Source organism: Drosophila guanche, unplaced genomic scaffold, assembly GCF_900245975.1.
Source record: "Drosophila guanche unplaced genomic scaffold, DGUA_6, whole genome shotgun sequence".
Lineage (NCBI taxonomy): Eukaryota > Metazoa > Arthropoda > Insecta > Diptera > Drosophilidae > Drosophila > Drosophila guanche.
In genome coordinates, this window is record NW_022995748.1 from 2,714,249 (window position 1) to 2,732,174 (window position 17,926).

Below are 17,926 nucleotides of genomic sequence, written 5' to 3' on the forward strand. Positions count from 1 at the left end.
CTGGCCTTAAGGCCAACTTAATTTAGGAATATGCATTTCATATTTCTTGTTTTTTCTCTTTTCCGTGGTATGCTGCAAGCAAATTCAACAAATTAAGTTGACAATTGTGTTTCCATGACGCATTCTCGTGCCACGTCTGCCGCCACACATGTATTTGACTCGATTTGTGACAAAAAACGAGAGCTGGGCAATACCAAATAATATGAGAACAAAGAGGGCAAAATTTGTTTTTGATAGAAACTCATGTCAAAAACAATGTCTGAACTATTGTGTGTCATCCTTTTTTGTTCCAAGGCTTGGGTGTGCTTCGGTGCTTGGGAGCGGAGGCCACTTGAAAATTGCGCCACAGACCCGTTGAGTTTGAGTTGACCCTCATCAAAAGCTAACTAAAAACTTTTCTTTTTCCTTTAGTTTTTATTCCAATCCTCCCTCGTGCGCTCCGTGTGTGTGTGTGTGTGTTTGTGTGTGTGTGTGTGTGTGTGTGTGATTTTGTTGTTTTTGTCTTTTGGCCAAAGTGGAAAATAAATGGTTCCACAGGATGACCATTTGCGTGATGTGCATGTGTGTGTGTGTGTGTTGGGTGGGGCCCTCTTCTGCCGTGTCCGTAGCCGGTCAAAAAGTTGAAAGCCGAACGTCACTTTTTGCACAATCCGAATCCGGAACAAGAACAACAGCAACAGCATCTGTGGCCAAAACAAAAGTCAAACGAAAAGTCCAAACAAAAAAATCCAATAGAAATTTAAACAGTTTGACGCATTAAATACTCATTGGGGCAACTTGCCGACTCGGATTTAGCCACTGACTGTGGGTGGGAGTGCTGTTGAGGTGTGCTGTGCTTGGGGTCTCATTGGTTTCATTTAACCCACTAACGACTAAGCCGAATGTTGACATAATAGGTGGCGGTGGTACATAAAAAATACTAGAAGGAAATCTGCTTTATTTCAGAGGGAAATTGTTTCTTTATTCAGTTAAGAAAGGAATTTAAATAGAAATTATATTTTTGGTACAACATTTCCAAGACTTTTATCTTACTGCAGAAGCCACCTTAAAATCCAACACACCATGGGGCAAGAGGTTACTACACATGGCTTTCATCTAACTAATAGGCACAAATGTGCAAAATGTCTGGGAACAGAGTCTCCCTGTTGGCCCACTCAAATCTCTCAAATCCATATTTAATTATGGATTCCCAGGCCTTTGTCCTGTTCAGCTCTCGGGTTAGTTCAACCCTTGGCCGACTGACTGCCTAAACTTAATTAAGATTCCATGCTTAACGCGATCATAGTCATCGTCATCGTGTTTATCATTGTAATACTGGCTCCGTTCGGGGGAAGGCCAGTGTCAGAAGTGGCACTTCATCAGTCAGTATCGACGCAGCAGCACCGCCGGCAGCTCCTGTCCGCGCCTCCTGTTGCCACCTGTCCGGCCCACTCCTGCCACTGCAGTGGGAGTCCAAGTGTCCTGGCCCATTCACTTATGTTTCTGGGTCTCCGTGTGTGTGTGTTTTGGGGGCTACTCCCTTTTTGTTTGCACTCTCGACCGGCGTAGGCCCCTAAAGGCGTTTCACAGATTTCGTTGTACGTGCGGCGCTAGCTTTGCCGTCTGCCGTGTGGTTTTTGGTGGATTTACTCGAGGGCATCTGCTGGGCTTAGCGCTAAAATGTGTGTCTACCCATGCACCCCTTCATCTGTCATATGTGTGAGTGAGTGTTTGCTCCATTTCAGTGTGCTGCTGATGGAATTTTAATTAAATACTCGGGTGTCTATGTTAATTTATATGCGCATATGCTTAGCCAGCCAAACAACCAGCCAGACGGGACTTCTCCTCAGTTTGGGCACTTCCATACTCCATTCTCCATTCTGTATTCTGCGCATTGATATGATGTGGATGACTATGAGGTTTCGGGTTGGGGGACTCACCTTTGAAGTGGCTGCGCATGTTTGTGATTAAGAGCTTTTTGGGATCTCTCGCGCGGCCCGCCAACACAAGTCCCTCCGCCGTTGTCCTTGGCTCCGTTTCATTGTTTAAAATTTAATTATAATTTAATGCTTAGTAAGCACTATTTCTCGCATGAAGTTGTCTGAATTCCCATTCGAGTCCCACACCTCCCACCACTCCGTTGTCTGCTTCTGCGGTTTCCATTTGGGTTCGTTTTCATGTCGCTCTTTTGCCAAAGCTACTTGATATTATCACGTCTGTCTGTCTCTGTCTTTGTCTATCGTCCTGGCCCTGCGCTTGTTGTCTTGTCTTTGGCCTCAGCCGTTTGGTCGCCACCTGGTCCTGGTTCGAGATGGCACTTGATATGGAAATAATTTGTTGTGCGGGTCTCGGGTCGGAATTCTTGGAAAACTAGCAGAAAGGGAACTCTGTCTGCGAATGCAACAGATTGGCATTTTCACACCAGCACGGACTTGATTTATGAGAAAGAAAAACACTCATTGGATTATATTTTCATGTCAAGCATTTATTTCAAAAATATATTGGACTCCCAGCAGTCCCTTCATTAATCTCAAGTTCAGTTCCTTCAATTGCTATCTACAAATATTTGCTGCTAATCTCAACAAGTAAAGCTCTGCCCTGACCTGCCTGGAGGCCAGTGCTACGTGTTGGTGTCCATGCCCGACTTCATTCTCGCCAGATTGGCCCGACTGGTGGCATGTCCTGGCTGCAGTTCCAGGGCCCTGCGATAGCTATTGACAGCTTCGTGCCTTAAGCCGCGCATCTGCAGAATGGCACCCAGATTGGCGTGCGCGTGGGCTGCCAGCGGCTGGAGGCTGACCGCTTTGCGGTACCACAGCTCCGCCTCGATCAAGCGGTTCAGCAGGCGCAGTGCATCGGCCACGGCGGAAGACAGGGCATAGTCCTTGGGCGCCAAAGCGGCAGCCCTCAGACGGAGGCTGAGTGCCTCCTGGTAACGATCTTGCTGCTCCAGGAAATCAGCTGAAATGGGAGCATAGTCCTTGATAAGTGATATGCCATTAACAATAGTCTTCGTTCGACTACTTACCATAGTAATGATGGGAGCTGGGCTCCAAGGGTGCTGTCTGTAGGGCCCGCTTGAACCAGAGCTCCGCCTCTGCATGGCGACTGTTCTTTGGGATTATCGGAAAGGTTAGTCAAGGAACTATTGAGCGTGTGTATGGCTATACTTACATTCCTAGCCAGCGTCTGGCCAAAGGTCACATAGGCAGCACCGTGCTGTGGTTGCAGCTGCATGGCCAATCGCTGGTGCCGCTCAGCCTCCTCCCAATGTTGCAACTCCGCATAGATCTCGCCCAAGCGAAAATGTAGCGTCGCTCGCTGGTCCTGTCGTGGCTGAGAGAGCGCGTCCAGCGCTTCCGTCAGCATTGCCGCTGATTCTTGTAGTCTGTTCCTAGAGCGCAGCAGGGAACTGAGTTGCAGGTAGCAGGCATAGCGTGCATCTTCATGGGCCACGCGATCTCGCACTCCATGCCCCTCAAGTCGCGCTCCAGACCGGAAGACGGAGACGGCTTCCGCATGCTGACTGTTCAGGGACAGCAGGGATGTGCCCAGGTTCAGGAATGCAACGGCCAGCTGTGGCCGCAGTCCAATGGCCCGCCGGTAGCTGGAGACAGCCGAGCTGAAGTTGAGCTGTTTCTGATGCACAACGCCCCTGGAAATAGTTAACAGGAGAGAGTCTCAGAGAATGAATACTCCACCAAAAAAATGTTCCTGCAAATAGTAGAGCTAATTTAAGCCATTTGAGGAACTCCAAATTGTTCCAACAATGCTGCTAAATGTGCGAAGAAATCCACTCTGTGAACACTCTCCGCCTGCTCTCTCTTGCGAGACATCATAAGGCGAAATTTGTTTAAAAATTCAGAAGAGGCAACGAAAGGGACGAGATAGAGAGAGACAGGCAGAAGATGGAAAGTAAAGTTACTTAGCTGGGGGATTGCAGCGACTAATAGTGTTGGGGAGTGAATTAACTTTGCCTCTGCTTTTTGCGGTTTCCACTGGCTAATTGCAGCGAGTCCTATAAGTGATGGAAAATGCTGAATTTTGACCTTCAAGTAGACTTTGCCGGGCTTCATTACTGGAGTGGCTGTCCCTGAGTGGCTCAGGGAAGTTTCAACCTGTCAGTGGATGGACGCCTGAATAAATGCCTGGGCTTAGGTCGCAAATATCTGGATATGTGGATATTTGTATACTTTATAAACAAAGCTGCGTCTGGCCCGTATGCATGGTTAAGTGCTTTTAAATAAAGGCAGCATTTTATTTGCCGCAGATCCGAATAAACCTAAGCACAGAACCTAAATATCTGCATGTAGCTGCATCCAAACAAAAAACAAGAAAAGAGAAGCAGAAATCAACAAAGTTGTTCAAACAAACGGCGCGCTCTGAAATTTGTGTTGAGTTGCGACAAGGCTATAAAATCAACAAGAGGGCAGATTGTAAAGACTTTTGGATTTTGACAAAAAGCAGCTTACACCATGTGTTTTATGTGTATGTACATATAAACATGTGTGAGCTGTGTGGAGCTATAGCCACACATTTTGGACCTCTTTGCTGCAGTATAAATATGAATTGCAGCTTATTAAAAATCCTTGAAAATTGTGCAACTCTTTTATGAGAATTAAAGGATATTAAATCGCAATCGTTTTCGCAATTTTTAAGCTGTAACTATTTTTGAGGGATTTCTACTGATAGATTTAAGCACGTTGAGCACACATATTTATACTGCGTATAAACAATCCATGACGAAGGTCTAACTTCTATGTTAAATCCTATATTTTAAAGTGTATTTGCCTAACAAACTCCCCCCTTGGAGTCACCGATTAGCTTCAGCTCTGGCTTGCCAACTATTCAATAAACACTCGCACATGGCGCAGCAGCCAGAGATGAATTTGTTTAAATTTTATTTTTCGACATTCTCTGTGAAAAGTCCCTCGTTGGCCACAGCTTCGTCTCCCCCTAGCAACACACACACACACTGACATTTGTATGCAACTGTTGGGGGAGCCCCAGAAAGAGTAACACAACCAAAATGGAGCCAAGTGAATGCATTCGAATTGCAGACGGACAACGTAGGGATTTGCTCAACTGAATATTGAGTATTCCATTCTATTCTGTAGTATTCTATTCCATTCCGGTTGGATCTACAAATATACCTAGATATGTGTACATATGTACGGAAAAGACAAAAAACAAACCATGTTGTTGCATTTATTTTGAAGTCTTCTTTTTTTGGTGCAGGTAGTGCAGAACTCAAAAATCACAGAAAAAAAGGGGGAATGAAAAGAGAGAGAGAGAGAGAGAGAGAAATCGAATTATACAGCTCAGTGATTTTTTGGTTTTGGTGTTTGGTTGCCTGTTACTTTGACTTCCGTGCAACCACCAGCGGCACCCCCCAGGACCACATCCACATCCGCAACGCCACCCACCACTCAACTTATCCTTTGCTGTGGCATTTTGCAGCTAAAAATCAGAGCAGCATCAGCAGGAGCACAATAAATCCATGACAGTTGACTGGCGCTCGACTAGACGAGGAGCAGAGCCAGAGCCAGACAGGATGGTGGATGCTTCACGTGGCAGAGGGCACGTGTCAGGCACTGAAAATTTGTAGCCGTAGGTATCGGGCGCAAGGTGTGCAGCCAGAGATATCCCGGCTATTGATGGCTTACGGGTAAATAATGTACAAACAGCTGCTTATCCGCGACGCACTCGCCCACTCGCCCACTCGCACCACCTGCTGGGCGGTTGAAGGGCACCTGCCATTGATTTTCGATTGGAGAATCGGAAAATGCTGCCCTCTACCGACAATGAAAGCTTCACAGCTTGGCAAACTCTTAAACCTTTCATAATGTTAATGTTTCAATATCCTCTGCCGACACTCGGATTAGCTGGAGAATGCTGGGAGCAGGCAAGGCTGGGGACTACTGTTGCATTCTGCAAGTGGACAAGGCAAAAATTCAATCAGACAACTTTTCGATAAGCTGCAAAGGCAACACTGCCGAGCGACAGGCGGATAAGGAACAGCCCAGAGAGAGAGAGAGAGAGAGAGAGACAGAGAGACTAAAAGGCAGAGGGGGCAGAGCGAAGCGCTTTAAACTTTTACGGCATTCGAAATGAAATTTTTGCATTGGCTTCCCCAGGCCTGGACACCCGCGAGCCTAGCGTCTCGTGTATCGTTTTGAGCCAAGTTAATAACCTCCAGGCGTAAAGCCCCAGCAGTTATGAAGTTCAGTCAATGGCCTCATTAAAGCCGTCAGCAGATACATTTTGTAACTTTCCTTTACCTTTTACCTTTTCCTAATCTTTTCACATCAGCTGTCGTGGACTGGCCAGAGGATTACGAGAATGTTGTTCTGATCGTTAGTTGTAGTTACCCAAGTGGACACCCAAATAAGTATTTATAATTATTAGAATTTCCTAACAAATTATACTTTGAATCCTTTACACAACTTTATATTATATTCAGTAAGTATTCCATTGTTGTTAGAATATTTTGAAGGTGCCACTCGTACAATTAAAAAAGTTATTTCAGCCTTCAAGCATCGCTTGCCTTTGCCCTATCTTCAGTGCATAGGAAAAGGCACTGCCTCTGCCGCTTTAAATAAAGATTGTCCCTGCACTTTTATTGAAAAATAAATACAATTAAATGTTCTTTCAAAATAAACCGAAACAAACTCAAATTTCACATAGCATATGAGCATCCATTTGAATGTTTTTCATAAACGGATAATCCCTTTGTACATAAACATGCATAAATACATACATAAGTACACATAAGCACAGTACATGTGGTAAAAAGAGGCTTTTGGGAGCCATCGAGAACAAACATAAAACAAAACATTCTGGTTAAGTATTTATTTAAATAGGCAAAAGAAGAATATGCTCGTGGGGCTTCCATGGAAACAAAGCGCTTAAAACGCTCACTGGGGCTATGTGTGTACGTATGTATATGCGGCTCAGTGCATTAAAGGGTTAAACATAGTTTTGGTATTCGCTTTTCCGCAACGAAGGCGAACTGAATTGTGTATGATTACGCCTTTCATGAATGCAGGAGGAAGCTATGCCTTTCTGCTCCTCATCTCCTCGGCGCGTACCCATTGTCCACAGCTCTCGGGAGTTCTGTGCAATTATTTGTATTGGACGCACATCGCTGTTGCTGCTGCTATCCGTGCCCCGTTTTTATCCTCCATTTCCCCAAATAATGCCGGCAGCCTCTCCCCAGAAAGGAGCAGTGGGGGAAAAAAAACTTGGCAAGCCGGCGAACAGGGATTTACCTACAATTTGCCAAAGAACCAAAGCGAAAGGATTTCTCGTGTACGTCTTTTGCTCTCCTTTTTTGGAGCGTAAAGCCTATTATGTCAAACACAATAATCAACGACAAGAACGACCGGCAACGAGCAACAGTAGAAATGGCAGCAACAATAATGACAACTCGGCGTATGGGCCTCGACTGCGGACGCGCAGTGTGTGTGCGGCAGAGAGAGAGAGAGAGAGAGAGAGGGAGACGACGTTCTGGAAGAGCGCAGAGCTCGCTTGCTCATGCCACAGTGGATGTTGTCAGAACAATTGTAGAGAGAAACTATCAAGTAATTACTACTTGTATAATATTTTTCCTTAAAGTTTCATGAGTATGAAAAACAATTTTAATATTAGTTCCACATGCATTTGTATATTTTTGCCAACTTCTAATGCTCTACAAGTTTTATTTAAAACAAATTCCCCAGTTAATGTTCGCCCTAAACTTGTGTGAAATAATTTGCCATCTCTAGCCCCTGTTTCCCCCTTTCGTAATGCACTGCACGCCCCCAAACCTCAGTGGAGGGCCAAGAGCCAGTGTCTGCGCTCAGCATTCTCAGTTGGGAGTCGCCGCTGGCGTCGAGGCAGCGAGTAAATTGCAATATGACTACGAACGAGCACCCAAAGCTGCACTGTTGGTTCGTGTGTGTGTGGAATAGTCTGTTCCCGTATGTCCAAAGTCGAAGTGTCATTGGCCCCACCAGAAATGGCTGGAAATGGAGGAGAGTGAGTGCGGGATAAGCAGGATGGGATGCCAGCGTCATGCGTCAGCAGTTTTATTTTTTGTTCTCATATTGTTGCATCAAGTGCAGCTTGTAAGCAGAAATGCCAATTTTTCCCCTTTGTTGTTGCAATTGTTCTGTTCCAATCCTTATTACGATTCACGGAGGATCTAATATATGTCGGAGCTCTCGTTTATTTATTGTACAATATAAGACAGGGGAAGTGGCTCTTGGAATGCTGAATGAGTGCAATCGCAACAGCTGATGCATTAAGCATTGACGAACGCTGCATAGACACACCAAAAGACATAAGACGAATCAACGAATCAATTGAAAAATAGCTTAGCTTATTCCGTATCACAGCTTATAGAGTATAATCTGGGCTCTGGGTTAAGACAATAAAATGATTATTTATATTGCAATTACAATCCCAAAGCCCAGTGCTAGGATAGCCCTTTAAGCAGTTGAAGTAGAGTAAAGTTAAGCCAATAAAACTGCTACATTTATATCTCAAATACTGTAGGCACTCAATCAATCCGAGATTTCCCTCATTTTCCCAGCCGACTTCCTCCTCATTTAGATGAAGCATGTGCCCCGAATGCAAACAGAACTCCGAGTGCAAACAGGGCCCAGCTGCAAGTAGTTCATTCCCAAGTACGACGAGTATCTCGAAGAATCTAGGGCCTGGCGCAAACCCATTCAGTTCTGGCCTAATTAACAGCACATCCAGAGGGGACTAGGGTGCAAAATGCTTCCAGCATTCATTTGAGCCATATTGTTTCAAACGTACCGCTCCGCTTACAAAGGTACAAAGCTCGACAACGACCAAATAGTGCCAGAGGATGGTGGGCGGTGGTTCTGGCTCGAAAAAACTGCATCCAGCAGCTATTTGCAGTTGATGGCTGTCGAGTGCATGCAAATTGCCATCCAAAAGATGCAAAACATGTGCCCCTGCGCCGGAACGCGCAAAAGCTCAAGATCTGTACGGGTTGATTTGTATGCATGATGCGTCTGGGCAGTCTTCGGTTCGTTTTTTCCAAAGAGAGAGAGAGAGAGAGAGAGCGAGAGCAGCACAAAACAGAAGCCCAAGCAGCTGCCATTAGGAGCAGCCATGCCAGTTTTCTAATGCTCTCCACCAGCCCCCTCGAAACGCCCAAGGTCGCGCCAGCCATTCACTTTGAGCTTTTGAGTTTTGAAAAGGCTTCCAGCAAAAAACCGACATCATTTCTGTAGTTTCAGGTTTGGGCTTCGAAAAGGGGTTCCGGAACGGAACGTTTACTCACAGATTAAAGTGCGCATCCGCCATGTGGGGCCGATGTGCGATGGCCGCCCTCAGAGCCACTTTCGCCTCCTCATAGCGTCCGTGGGCACTCAGGACGCTGCCCAGATTGCCCAGAGCTGCAGAGAAGTAAGTTTGTAATGGGGCGTAGAGAATGACAGTAAGGGTGCAGCTTACCCTTGGGTGGGTTCACGGGAATGGCGCTTCGGTAGAGCTGCTCCTCGTCCCGCCAGTCCAGGTTGCGGCGCACGGTGCGTAGGCTGAAGGCGGCCAGCAGCACGGCCAGGCAGCAGAGGAGCAGCGTCCTAGAGGAGCCCTTGGAGCGGTGCCACAGCTTGCCGAAGCCATAGCCGAAGAGCAGGCAGTAGCCCACGCTGGGAAGGTAAAGCAGGCGCTCGGCCAGCACGAATCCCACGTGGAAAAGCAAATTGCTGGCTGGCAGGAAGGGTAGCACCAGGAAGGCCACACCCATCAGAGGCACCGACGAGGAGGAACTGCTGCCTGCAGTGCCTCCAGTCGACTGCGGACTTTGCACGGATCGGGATTGCTGCGCCAGTTGATGGTGGCAGTTGCAGGCCAGGCCCAGCCAGGTGTGGCAGCTGTTGCTTCCAATGCGCCTCAGCAGCGGCAGCGAAATATTTGCCACAGCCGCATAGTCCACGGGGGAGCACGAGCGAAAACGGGCGCCCCGCCAGACCACGGCCAGCAGAGAGCCGTAAAATGCGACACTCAGCAGGTTCCGCGCCGCCCACAGCGTTCTGATCCGCGGCACGGCCTCCATGCCCCAGTCGAAGCTGAGAACCTGCGGCCACAGCAGCAGCCGGAAGTTCGCCGCTGGCAGGTACAGGAAAGTCAGAGTCCGTGTCCACCAGCACGCCTCGTGGGCCGTCGGATTATCGGCGGCCGCAAAGGGTGTGGCAGGTCGGGGCAGCAGGCTCAAACGGCAGTAAAGCGAACAAAATAGGAAGACGCTTAGAATGCACAGCGAGCGAAGGCGGTACTGAAAGGAGATTGAAGGGAGATGATAAATAAGCATCCTGGAAAGCAGTAATGTTGATAAGAGTAAGACACTCACCTTATCGGCGTGTTCCAGGCCACGCAGCACGTCGCAAAGTCCGCAGAGCAGCACGGCCGTGATGGCCGTCTCCTTGCAGAGCAGCGCGGCCAGAGCGAGCAGCAGGGTGAGCGTCAGGGAGCTCCACTCCCGGCTCCGCATGTGCCGCTGATAGGTCAGGTACGTGAGCAGATAGCAGACGCAAGCCGCCAGATCGGCACGACCGACCAGGCCGGCAACAGCCTCCGTGTGTGCGGGATGTGCGGCGAAGAGGGCGCCCGCGGCCAGGACTCCGGCACGGCTTGGGAGCAGGGTACGGCCCACGAGCACCACCAGCCACGTTGCCAGGCAGTGGAGCAGCACGTTGGTTACGTGGTAGCCAGTGGCCGCCAGCCCACCCGCCAGGAAGTTGAGACGGAAGCTGAGCACACACAGCGGGCGCCAGGAGCCGTGGGAGCCACTGTCCGCCAGTGGAGTGCCCCAATAATCATTCCTCCAAATCCCCGCCAATGTTCGCGCTCCTGTCACGTCGCCGTTGGCCAAGATGGCACGCCTGCAAAGAGACAGAGACAGGGGGAGAAATAGACAGATATTCAGCTGCAAAAGGGGACATGCGAATGTGGGGGAGCGACTTGACTCGTCTCGACAACAACAACCTGTGGCACACCTGTCCCATTAATTAAAATGATTAATTGTCCAGCCTGGCCCAGAGCAAAATGAAGTCTAACGCTGCTGGGTCCCCTTTCTGAGTGTCCTTTACTAGCCCAACTGAACCCGAGTCGGGACTCCACTCATCTCCAGTTTCCTGGTACACGAAAGTGAAGCGCCATGAAGTCAAAGGAGCGCTGGTGTCTGTGAGAATCTTGCTCTTGTTCTTTGCCGTGTACGTAGGTTGATCAGGAGTATATGATTATACCTTTTCTGGAAGAGTTGAGCTAACAAAGCGACATTTGACCGATGCCTGACCACATCGGTTTGAGTTTCTAGGGTATCCTCTAGCTAGAAGCATCTACCATTAAAAACTGCTTATCCTACTTTCTGTATTGTCCTTTTGTTTTGGCACTTGGCATAAATATTGTTAAAGTGCCAAGCGACAGTTGAGTCGACTACTCCTTATCCTTTTGCGCCAGCTCCAGCTCGGGCTCTTGTTTCTGCTGCTGCGTCGCCCCTGCCATGCAGTTGCGGCTTGATTAATTGCCGATTTGTTGGCGTATTTGTGCCGTTGTTATAGAACGTGTACATACACCCTCATTGTCACTGTGTTGCTGGGGGGGAGGGTTCACTGGTAATTACCTCACCGTTGTAGCGCTCCTTGTTGTTCTAATCGATTTGCCCGGAACACTGGCTCTGGGTCAGGTGGAGGCACAATCAGGGTTAGTTTGTTATCGGTGTTGTTCTTGTTGTTCGTGTTTGTGCGACTGTTGCACAGTTTGTGAAAATTTATAGTGGGCTTGCAATAATATCCCAGCCATTTTATGCATAATTAGTTTTTAGATGTTCCAGTAAATGTCATTAATTAACTTTCCAACTTTAGCACAGAAGCCAGAGGACACAAAGCGGACTGTGGCTCGAGGGGAGCCGGTTGTGCATCGATATATATCCATCAATGTTCACCATGAATATGGTTCATTTATTGACAAGATTGATACCAGTTTAAACACAGATATGCATTAAATATGTTCGATTGTTACTTGGACGATTGGTGTGGAGACACAGAGCTACTTCGGAATGTAACCTAAATTCTCCTTAATGGAAACAAACTCTTCCGTAACTCTGCAAATATTTATCTAATTGAATGTTTCATTCCTCTTGTTATATATAAGATTTAATTGTGTTTTAATTCACGTATTTACCTACATATATTTATCTCCCATTGATAGGCATATTTCTATATTTGCGGATTCCGCTCACTTTAATCCAGACAGCAAGCAAATTACAATTTTTAACCTTTTTGTTGTCTGCATTGAAAATTTAATTTACTTTCGTTGCAAACGAATGGTGTTTGCACAGATACTCATATTTACCCTATGCTTTAGACGGCCTCGAGTTGTAGTTTTAGGGTATTTGTGTAAACAAAAGTTCAAAGGTTAAGCAAACACATGCATATCCGCCGAAGCTCGGGGCTGAGTGGGTGGTTTTTGGGAGGAAAACTCCAAAGAAAAGTCATGTGCAAACACATAAGTTTGAGAGCATTTTGAATAAAAATTCGGTTTTCAATTTAATATTTTATTTATTATTCGAACGCTCCGAAACGGGTGACCGGAAATATGAATTGTGGCAAGGTTTAGTGAATTTCATTGTGTGTGTGTGTGTGTGTGTGTGTGTCTGTGCTGTGTTTGTGTGCAACTCTTTCAATGCTTGAATATGGTAATAAAAAGGATTTGAAGAGGCGTGGGTGGTGCAGTGCGGCCGGAGAGTGCCACAAATTGGGTTTACAAATTCGCCAGGGAGACGTGCCCAACTATAAAGCAAAGTTATTGGCCCTGGACTGTGATGAAGGAGAGGTTCCCCTTTCAGAGGTCGTGGGCGTGGGTGGTGCACACTCATCTACACTTCAATTCGAATTGGCATTCCGAGACCCACAGGGCCAAAGCAGCCGCAAAAATGTCCTCGAGAGCAAACAAATTCTTATCGGAAGAGCACAAAGCAACAACGAAGCGCACACAACGATGATGAAGGAGCAGCTTACGGAGAGAGAACGCAAACTCGTTCCTATTGTATGTGTGGGTGGAAGGAAATGCACCTTGAATTTTTGGCCAAGTTCAATTTCGCTTTGGCAGTCTTGGGCTACTCTGACAGAGAAATAGACAAATTCCACAAAAACATTATACCCTAATGCTCAATGAGTGACGGGTATAAAAACACGCCTCATTTGCAGTGTGCGCGATACGAAAGTAGGGAGCAAATATTGAAAAGAAATGTCATTGCATACTCATACAGTGAGTATACCTTGGGGCGAATACTCGTACCTAGGTTAGGGCGTTTATGTAGATGGGCTTAGTATCTGACAGTGTCGAGGGGAGGCCATCGTCAGCGTCAATATTATCGTCATCAGCAGAATTTCCGCAGCTCCCTTTTTTGTGCTTTATCATCGTAACTAGTGAATGAATAGCAATACGAGTGCTCGTAGCAGGGCCAACATCCAAAACGTCAACACCCACCAGCAGCAGCAGCAGCAGCGGCACTTTGCCAGGAGCACAAGCCGGAGAGAGAGAGAGAGAGAGAGACTGAGCAGCGGCAACAACAATGGCAAGCTTGGAGCAGCTTACAAGTGCGGCATGTAGCTGCCGTTATCGTTCGCTTTTCACTCTCAACTCGAGCAGGAGGCCACCAGAGCCAGAACCAGAACCACGGGCTGGCACCGGGCTAGAGGAACACCAAAAAAAAGAGTCAGAGTCACCAGCAGTCGAGGAGGAGAGCCAGCGACAGCCACAAAAAACTCGAAGCACAGTGGGATGTGATTGCTGAATACCAACGAGAAATGGCAAAAAGGAACATGGAACTATGGAACTATTTTTGAATTTACTATTAAATCTTCTGTCACAGCAACAAAGAATAGTTATTGATTGGCAATTTCTTTAACTGTTGTTGCCACAGCAATGCAGCAACTCCATTAACAGAGACCTGAGCCATGGGCAGATGTGTTTAATACTCTAATAGTCAGTATAATTTTCAAGAGTGTGTTGCTTGGTATCTTCCCAAGTTTCACTAGAGTATCTGTGGCTCTGTAACACACTCGCACACATGACACACAGGACTGTGGTTGGCTTTTGTTGAAGACAATATATCATAGCATCAGCAACCGAAGGTGGACACCATTCTTGCCTTCCGCTCCTTCCGCTCCTTACCTCTACACCATCACATTCTCTCTTGCCTCTGGGCACCCCACAACATTTGTATTTGCTGTTCTGGCTCTTGTTGTGGCGGTTGCTGTTTTGCTTATGTAAAGTGAAAAGTTTTCGATTTTATGCAAAAGTAAAAAGAGCACAAAATACTGATACTCTCCCGCCTCACGCCTCACGCCTCACGCCTCACGCCTCGGGAGTGGTAAAGTGTGCCTCCCTCCTAGAGTCCTCGCCCCCCGATTGTGTGCCATCAAATTGCCGCTGTTGTTGTCGCTGTCCTTTTAATACGGCACATAAATTATTGTAAAACTGGAGATTGGGCGATGTTTGGCAACATTTTGTTAAGGCTCTTTATTTTTATTTTTTTTTTGGGAGCACGCAATATATCAAGTTGAAGGTGTGATTCGGATGACCGTCGTAGCGAAAGGTATTATATGTGAAAGGTATTATACAGATGTATACAGATCCCATTTATTCAATTACGGAGCATATAAATTTCTTGATCAAAAAGTTGGCCAATCTATTGGCTGGCCATAACTTATTAGAACCTCATATCTCTTTAACAATTGCCAACAACAGAGATTTCTTAATGGCAACGGATGGCCGAACTGCCCCTACACCTCGCATGGTCACTGCTCTTTTTCCACTCGATAGGAAACAAATTGAAGGGAATTCTGCCATTTAATAAATCATGTTTTGTCTGCTCCGGCTTGACAATAATAACTTGGGCTCGTGTGGTCACTGTGGCCATGTTGTGGGAGCAGCCGCAACCAATAGGTAGGCTCTCCTCGGTGTCCTGGCTCCAGTTTTGGGTCCTTCTCTGGTTACGGGCCCGGGTGGTGTGGCCAACTGCGTGAAAGTGACCGCAGGAGCTTCCGTTCGAGCAGAAACATCAACTCGCACACAACTTTTTGTACCATGAAGCCATGAAGGGGGATTGCAGATGGCAGACGGGGCTGAGTTACATAAGTTGCGTTTATTATTTGTGTGTGACTGTGTTTGTGAGTGGGCAAGTTTGTGCTTGTTTTCTGGACAGCACGAAATAACGAGCTACAACGAAAGCATCGAGCAGAGCACTTTGTGCATAACTTCCGAACAATTGTTCGCTGGCATTGTAGTTCAACCAGGAGTAGAACTAGGACCAGGAGTCACTTGTTTTCCAGAACGGTCAGACGGGGTAGAGTGCTAGACCAGAGCTGCTGATGGCATTGTGTGTGTGTGTGTGTGTGTGTGTGTGCGAGGACTACGAACTGTGGCCAAGTCCTTGGGGAAATTCCTGTCCATTGTACATGACTTTTGATATTTATGGGTAATTTCGTTTGCGTTTGCAGCATTTCAATGCGCCAAGGTGAGAGACGGGACGAGGCGAGACGAGACGAGACGAAGCGAGAAGAGGTGGGGGCCAGGCCAGGCCAATCCCGTTCCGATTCCATTGTGAGCGGAGCTGAACATAAATCAACATTTTGTTTTTTAATTTGCTCCTTCGTCCGCCGTCTGATTCTGACAACAGCACAGAAGCCGCCCCTATGCATCCGACCACCCGTATACTCGTGCATCAAGAACACTCGTAGCCAGACGCAGGGCCAGCAACTGGTTTGCCTACAGGTTTTAGAATTAGGCGGGCCGAGAATTTATTATGGCGATTTTATCAAATAAATGGCGTCACTTGGCGCACAATTAATAATAAACTTTTGTCTTTTTTTGGGACCCAATCTGGCGACAAAGTGTCGCCCCCGGTCACAACCAGAACAGGCCAAAATATAAGAGTGCAGAGCAGAGCAGAGCAGAAGAGACCTGACCAAAGCCATTTACCTTCGTCACCGTGCTGACATATGGAATTTTTAATTCTGTAAAATTGTTCTCACCTGTCATCGTAGACAAATCCAGCGTTAAATGTGTTTAGGTACAGAACAAAAGCCAATGCGAAGCAGCCAGCGAGCGCTGTGTAGTCCTGGCCCACCATGCTGCAAGGAGACGGAGACAGATGTAGTAACTGGGCATTAATATTAAAGTTAAGTGTCATAAAATATATATGCTGAAATTCATTCTCGCAGCACACTCCAACAGCAACGGCAGGAACAGGAAAACAAAGCACTTAATCCTGGACTCAGGCAGGTATTCTTTCACGTCCAGATGGGCCGTTCTCTCTCTCTCTCTGCCATTTTCATTATGAAAAAAATTTACATATTTTCCATTCTTATTTTGTTGTCCTTTGCTTTTGTTTCCCTTTAAGCATGAATTAATTACTTTATTTTTTTAGGAACATTCAAAGAAGACCACAATGACAGACATTTAAAAATGTGGAAAAATGTAACAAGTACATAAATACATACATAAATATCAACGAAGAGTATTAGGCTGTAAATCTATTCTTATGTATTAGAATTATGCTGAATAAAACATACACTATCATCTTACTCAGATCGTATCGTAGCCAATGCCTGCAAACATTCTGATGGAGCCAGAGGTCCCACCAATTCCCGCCAGTCATTCCTCCCTCGCCCAACTCATGGACTAAAATATTCCAATCCACGGGCGCAATCAGCAATCAAAACTGTTGAATGCAAACAAACCCTAACGCACGTACCTAATGATTATAGCCACATCGGAGCGGAGCGGATCGAGAATGGAATGGAATGGCTACGGCCGGACAAATGTCGTCATCATCGCTGCCATCATCATACTCATCACCGTTCGCGTCGTGGTCATCTGGCCAGCTCTTGCTGCAACCCGTTTGTCATGGCATTCTTCGTTTTATATTAGCCGCAGACATGTTGTGTCTGTGCCCCAATCCCACCCACATGCCTCACTCTCTCTCTCTCTCTCTCTCTCTCCCGCAATGTTGTCTTGCCTCTCCGTTCGGCGTTGACGGAAATTAAATGTTACGACGACATTCTGGATCGCTGCGACCCGGCACATGGAAAATGCAATATGTAGTAGAATACAAGCCGTCTGAAATGCAGAATACGGCAACAGCAACGGCAGCGGCATTCCCATTGTAATACTCGCACGCCGGTTGGGTTTCGATGCTGGGGCATCAGTAGCCTGGGGGCACTCCTCTCCTGTTTTCGCAGTGGTCGCCATTGTTGCCCTGCCACCGATGTTGTCATCATCACCATCAGCGCCATTACGAATAATGAGTGCGGTCGGTGGGTTGTGTTGTCCGTGTCAGACGGTGGATGGAGATGGGAGTGAGTGGCCTGGTGGCTAGCAGAGTCGTCGCCTTGGTCATTGCATGAAAATTGTTATCTCGCACATTGCAGACGATTTCCGGCAGGCATTTTCCCCACCGTCTGTATGTACTTATACTTATGTATGTGCACAACTGCGCTCCGGCACTGAGACTGAGACTCTCACTCTGATCCAGATTCCGGGCCAGATTCGGCTGCAGCTCCTGGCGTGGCGTGCACACAGAGAGCATTCCAGAGCAGGGACATCGTCGCAGAAATTAAGTTCGCACCGTTTGCAAATGACAATGGCCCCAACAATGGGGCTACGGATTCCTAGGCATTCGGTCTCAGTGGGTCGCGGCGTTTTTGTTTGCATTTCCTCTGCATCTACTGGGGGCACGGATTGCCCGGTCCAGGTGAACTTTTCTCTGTGCACTGTTTGCGGTTGTTCTCGTATTCATTTGGCTTTACGTTAATTAAGTGAACTGCTGAGATCAAAGGACCGGCCAAGCACAAGAGTCCTATCTAAGCTGGGCAGCCTTATAATGCGATTCATAAAGTGAGAGTCCTTCGCAGAAGTACAC

The 17,926-nt window shown here is 47.0% G+C and overlaps 1 protein-coding gene across 3 annotated transcripts in view; it reads right to left on the reverse strand.

The window, feature by feature from the left end:
• Positions 1 to 2,456: 2,456 nt before the first annotated feature.
• LOC117584471 (protein O-mannosyl-transferase TMTC1) overlaps positions 2,457 to 17,926 on the reverse strand; it is a 40,715-nt gene continuing 25,245 nt past the window's right edge. Inside the window, exons 2-8 of one of the 3 annotated variants that reach the window (XM_034273393.1) lie at positions 16,038 to 16,136; positions 10,349 to 10,880; positions 9,451 to 10,273; positions 9,278 to 9,392; positions 3,154 to 3,634; positions 3,008 to 3,092; positions 2,457 to 2,940 (exon numbers count right to left, since the gene is read on the reverse strand). In XM_034273393.1, the coding sequence (XP_034129284.1) occupies positions 2,600 to 2,940; positions 3,008 to 3,092; positions 3,154 to 3,634; positions 9,278 to 9,392; positions 9,451 to 10,273; positions 10,349 to 10,880; positions 16,038 to 16,135 (2,475 nt within the window). In that variant the 5' untranslated portion in view covers position 16,136 and the 3' untranslated portion in view covers positions 2,457 to 2,599. Of the gene's footprint in view, positions 2,941 to 3,007; positions 3,093 to 3,153; positions 3,635 to 9,277; positions 9,393 to 9,450; positions 10,881 to 16,037; positions 16,137 to 17,926 lie in introns of all 3 variants that reach the window. The other 2 variants (XM_034273395.1, XM_034273392.1) reach the window with 2 other exon arrangements.